At 45.4% G+C, this 5,299-nt stretch overlaps 1 protein-coding gene across 1 annotated transcript; it reads right to left on the reverse strand.

Moving 5' to 3' along the window:
• Positions 1 to 625: 625 nt before the first annotated feature.
• Positions 626 to 4,844, reverse strand: LOC125790788 (beta-1,3-galactosyltransferase 2-like). The gene is made up of 2 exons (XM_049473268.1): positions 4,735 to 4,844; positions 626 to 1,922 (listed from the first exon to the last, which is right to left on the reverse strand). The coding sequence occupies exons 1-2, from the start codon at positions 4,842 to 4,844 to the stop codon at positions 938 to 940; spliced, it is 1,095 nt and encodes a 364-aa protein (XP_049329225.1). The 3' UTR covers positions 626 to 937.
• Between the last annotated feature and the right edge of the window lie 455 nt (positions 4,845 to 5,299).

The following is a 5,299-nucleotide window of genomic DNA, read 5'->3' on the forward strand; positions in this document are numbered from 1 at the left end:
TGGAATTGACTGAAAACAGGACTGGGGAAACTCGGGAAAACATGGAACACTGACAGACGAAAAACGTACAAGGATCGACACCGGGGAAATGAAACACGGACCTTAAATAGAGGTGCACACACACAGGAAACATGAAACACCTGGGACGAAGGGGCGGAGTTACAGAAGAACACAGGTGAGTGGAAAAACACAGGTAGAACACAGGGTCACGGGTCACGTGGGACAACACAGGCACGAGGACAGACAGGAAACAGGGCCAGGACCTTACAGCATGTTATGATAGCATTCTTTTGTGAACGATTGTTCATCCCAGAAATAATTGCGATAAACGATATTGTCATTTTTAAAACCATTTAAATTCCACTGACAAAATGATAATAGTGTAGCATAACAAAGCAATAATACTCTTTTAAATACAACAACATTTCAAATAATCATAGTTTGGAGTCGCAGTTATTGAAGCATTGTTTATTTAGCATGTCTAAAATACTGTTCACTGTTATAAATGTGAACAAACATTCAAATGAACACAATAGATGATTTCATGACAATCAAATATTATTGAGGTCATGTCCATTTATTGTATAATAATGTCATTATTGTGACAGGCCTAACTACAAGGAAATTATACTTTTTTTATTTTTGCTTTTTATCTTGTTCTGTTTCTGATATTAAGTTCGACGTTACAAAGGTTTTAGGTAACAGACCCCTGATCCATACTGTAGACACAGTCAGAACAACAAAAAAATGTGTCTTTAGTAGAAGACCAATAGTACCATGTGACCAGGGTTGAAGTAAATACAGTTCAGGTAAAATTCAAAAAACTCTCCTTCTTTAAGCAAGCCACGCCCAGTTTCTCCCAAAGATCATCTCAGTCTTTTCTGGTAAGATGCTGTCAGGACACCCATCCCTGAAAGTCCAGATTTCCCCACCCACATCAACAGGGTGGACCAGGTCTGTGAAGATCTGTCCAATAGGAGACCAGTTCATCTGGGTTAAAGGTTATTACAGCGATTAGCGTGGAGTAGTAGCATCGATCGTACTGTGGAGGTGGATGGACCACAAACTGGTCAATGTCTGGAGGTTCTGTGGGAGCTATGTTGAGTCGTTCGAGACACAAGGCGATGTAGGCGTCCTCTATGAAAATGGGTTTAATTTCTTTGGACACTTTTAGTATCTTCTCTGGCAGGTCCATGGACATTATGTAGCACATTCCTAGAGGGTACGGCGGGAACACGTCATTGGGATACACTTCTGGAGGGATGTAAAACTTACTGTCCTGATCTCTGATTACAACATTGTTATGCCAAACACGACCAGTAATGTAGTTGCTGTGAGGAGTGTCTGGGTTCAGCAGCATCCTCACAAGATCTTTGATGTTCAGCAGCATGTCGTCGTCCACTTTAACTGCGAAGAAAGCCTGGGGGCAGCGATCTTTCAACCACTCCAGCATCACCATGGTTTTAATGGTCAGGTTCCTGTAGGAGTCTATGAAGGTGCTCTGCAGAAGGTCCTGGTGCTGCAGGTTCTCCTCATATATGCGGCGCTGTTGAGCTTTTGAGTCGTTTCCACTAGGCAAGCCCAGCAGAAACAGAACCAGCACTGTTCTGTCTTTAACCAGGTCGTCATTCCCCCACGTGCTCCGGATAGCATTACGGGATTCCACATTGTGGAGAGCAGATGGAACAATTACCACCATGAAGGGATTGTACTGGGTGCACTTCTCTGGATGGTCCTGGATGAGGCGGTATTGACGGGGATAAGCCACGTGGTACGGTCCTGGATCCTCATAGTTCTGTTGCTGAGGCAGAGATACGTAGAAGACGTAAACTGAGAGACTGGTCCCGGCTATCAGGAAGTAAGCCAAAACACTCTTTGGACCACAAATGTGCTTGAGCACAGTCCCGAGCCAGTTCTGATTACTGTGTGAGAGAGAGAAAATATAAATTATACACTGTAATATTGTATATAAACAATGAATGTTGTGTTTGTATCCCTTAATTTAATTGTAATCCTTAATTAAGCAGATATAAGTGTATAATAATACTGTATTCTAAATAATTATTAGATAGAACAAAGTGTGGCGTTAGTCGGCAGGGTTGAATTAAAGAGACGTGTCCTTGAGTGTTGGTTTGATTTATAATTTTTTTTTGTTTTTGCTAGATGTTCTAGCAGTTAAAGCAAAACAGCAGTTGGCTCAGGGTCTTAAAGGCTGCATCTGGGTGCTAGTGTAGAGTCCTGTTTAGTTTAGCAGGGAATACCTTTTTTTCTCCCATTTTAAATATGGAAAGTGAGCTTCAAGAGTTGAGGGATCTTGTGCGCCAACTTAAGGCAGATAATGAACGCCTTTTGCAAGGACAAACTGCAGCGCAGTCAGGAGAAGGCCCCAGTAATGTAAGCTCAGACCCACTAGAACCAGTAGGTAATCGTGCACCTCCTGAAAGGTTACTTTACATCCCTCGGGAACGTAAGTGTCCTGTGTTCAGAGGCAGGGTCGGTATTAGTATCGAGGAATGGGTTGATGAAGTACATGCTAGCATTCGTGCTCGTCATTTAGGGCCTCTTGACCAGGCTTATTTTATGCTGGACCATTTGGAGGGTGAGGCTAAGGATGAAATTAAGTATAGACCAAGAGCAGAAAAGGAAGATCTGCACAAGATTTTATCTATCCTTAGAGAGCTGTATGGGTGTTCTAAATCTTATGTTGCTTTGCAGGAGAGCTTCTTTAGCCGTAAGCAGCTAGAAGGGACACTCCTCAGGAATATTCTCACCCCTTCTAGCTTTAATGGATAGAATTTAACACTGTGCCCCTAATGTGTTGTCCAATTCTGATGTGCTTGTTCGCGACCAATTTGTGGAATATGTTAATGATTCTGCTCTTCGCAGGGAGCTGAAGCGGCTAGTTCGGTTGACGCCAACACTTTCCATGCTGCAGGTGTGCACAGAGGCTATCCGGTGGGAGCAGGAGGGTAGGCCGAATGACAATAGTAGAGGTAGGAGTTACTCTGTCCCTTCTATGTGTGCATTACAACTGTCTAGGCAGCCACCTGGCCCTCAGCCGCCTTTAGCTAATTCTAGCTCCTCAGAGATGGCAGAATTGAAGGCTATGCTTGCTAAACAGCAGGAACAGATTAATCAGTTGACACAGAGTATTGCTACCCTACAAGCTTCCTTGCACTCTAATAGGTCTATACGGTCCAATGTCATATGTAGGCGTTGCCAGCAAACTGGGCATTATGCTAGAGAGTGCGATAATGAGCGAGTCTCTGGACGCCCTGTCGGTGTGGTGCATCAGGCCCGTAGTACTTCTAATTCTCAGTCGGCGGAAAACTAGCTCCCTCCAGTGTGCAGAGCCACACATTGGGAGGGGATCAAATAGGCTAGTCCAGTTCACCACTCGCGGGTTCCCTCATTAATAGGTCAGTGCCCAAAGGTAGCGTCATAGTTGATTGTTTGCTAGATACTGGGTCGATGGTGTCGAACATCACGGAAAGTTTCTTTCAACAGCACCTTCGGGGTAAACTGCAGTCGTGTCGTTGGCTACAATTACGTGCTGCTAATGGGTTGGAGATCCCCTATGTGGGTTATGTTGAGTTACCGGTTGAGGTACTTGGCAAACTTATTCTAGACCGTGGTTGGTTGGTTGTGAGGGACCCCCCAGGTTCTGGTACAGTGGCAAGGCCAGGTGTACTGGGTATGAATGTCATTCGGGAATGCTATCATGAGCTGTTTGGTCAGCATGGTTCCTCATTATTTAGTCTTCCTCCAGTAGTACATGCTTCATCATCTTGGCAACAGGCATTGCAGTACTGCCATCAGACCTCTGGCAGACCCTTAACAGCATCACCTAGGGTAGCGAGAGTGAGGGGCCGTAGACCTATATTCATTCCAGCCGGGGCTCTGAAAATGGTTGCTGCTCCGGAGGTGTTTTGCTTGAACCTTTAGAAAAGTCTTCTTTACCTGATAGCCTGTTGATCTCTACTTCTATGGTTAAAGTGGTTCGGGGGACTGTATATGTTCCAGTGGGCCAGACCCGGGTAGCTTTGCATCCTCAATGTCCTTTGGGTTTGCTGTCCCAAGCCCAAGATGTAAGTTTGCCTGTTGAAGTCACCAAAGTGTTGAGCGAAGCCCCTGCTGTAGTAGCCTTAGCTCAGGCCCAGGTAGCACAAGCTAGCCTTATCCCAGAGCAGATTGAGGGTGTAGATTTTTCCAGTTTGTCTTCGGAAGAGCAGATTAGGGTGAAGTCTCTGTCGCGGAAGTATGCCTCTGTATTCTCTTTGTTTGAAGGGGATCTTGGTTGTACTGGGCTGATTTCTCATGACATCCCGTTGCTTGATGATGCACCCGTGAGGCAACGTTATCGACGTATTCCCCCATCCGATTATGATGCAGTGAAGGCGCACATCAGACAGTTGCTTGATAGCCAGGTTATTCGGGAAAGTTGCAGTCCCTAAGCCTCGCCCATTGTTTTGGTAAAGAAGAAAAATGGCAACCTCCGTTTGTGTGTTGACTACCGGCAGCTTAACAATAAAACCAGGAAGGACGCATTTCCCCTTCCTCGCATTGAGGAAACTTTGGATGCTCTGTCAGGGGCTCAGTGGTTTACAACTATGGACTTGGCCAGTGGCTATAATCAGATTCCTGTTACTGAGCAAGATCGTCCCAAAACAGCTTTTTGTACCTCCTTCGGTCTTTTCGAATTTAATCTTATGCCGTTTGGATTGTGTAACGCACCAAGCACCTTCCAGAGGCTTATGGAACGGATGTTTGGTGACCAGAATTGTCAGTCCCTCCTGTTGTACCTCGATGATATTATTGTCTTTTCGTCTGACATTGACCAGCATGTTGGACGCCTGGAGCTTGTGCTAAGCCGACTGCAGCAAGAAGGTTTGAAGGCAAATCTAGAGAAGTGTTGTTTCTTCCAGCGGCAAGTGCGGTATTTGGGACATCTTGTATCTAAGCAGGGGGTATCTACAGACCCTGAAAAGGTGTCTGCAGTGGCAAATTGGCCACGTCCCACTTCGGTCCCTGAGCTGCGTTCCTTTCTTGGCTTCGCTAGCTATTACCGGCGGTTTATCCAAGGGTTCTCACAAAATTGGCAGGTCCATTGCACCATCTAGTAGCCGAGGTGGGTGGGACAAAGACTCAGAAAAGCCAAGGGCCATGTGTAGTAGATGTTTGGTCGTAGGCATGTGAGTCCAGTTTTCAGAAGTTGAAGTCCAAATTGGTTAATGCTCCTACTTTAGCCTTTGCTAACTTTTCCCTTCCCTTTATTTTGGAAGTGGATGCTAGCCATCAG

The sequence above is a fragment of the Astyanax mexicanus genome, unplaced genomic scaffold, assembly GCF_023375975.1.
Source record: "Astyanax mexicanus isolate ESR-SI-001 unplaced genomic scaffold, AstMex3_surface scaffold_36, whole genome shotgun sequence".
Taxonomy (NCBI): Eukaryota; Metazoa; Chordata; class Actinopteri; order Characiformes; family Acestrorhamphidae; genus Astyanax; species Astyanax mexicanus.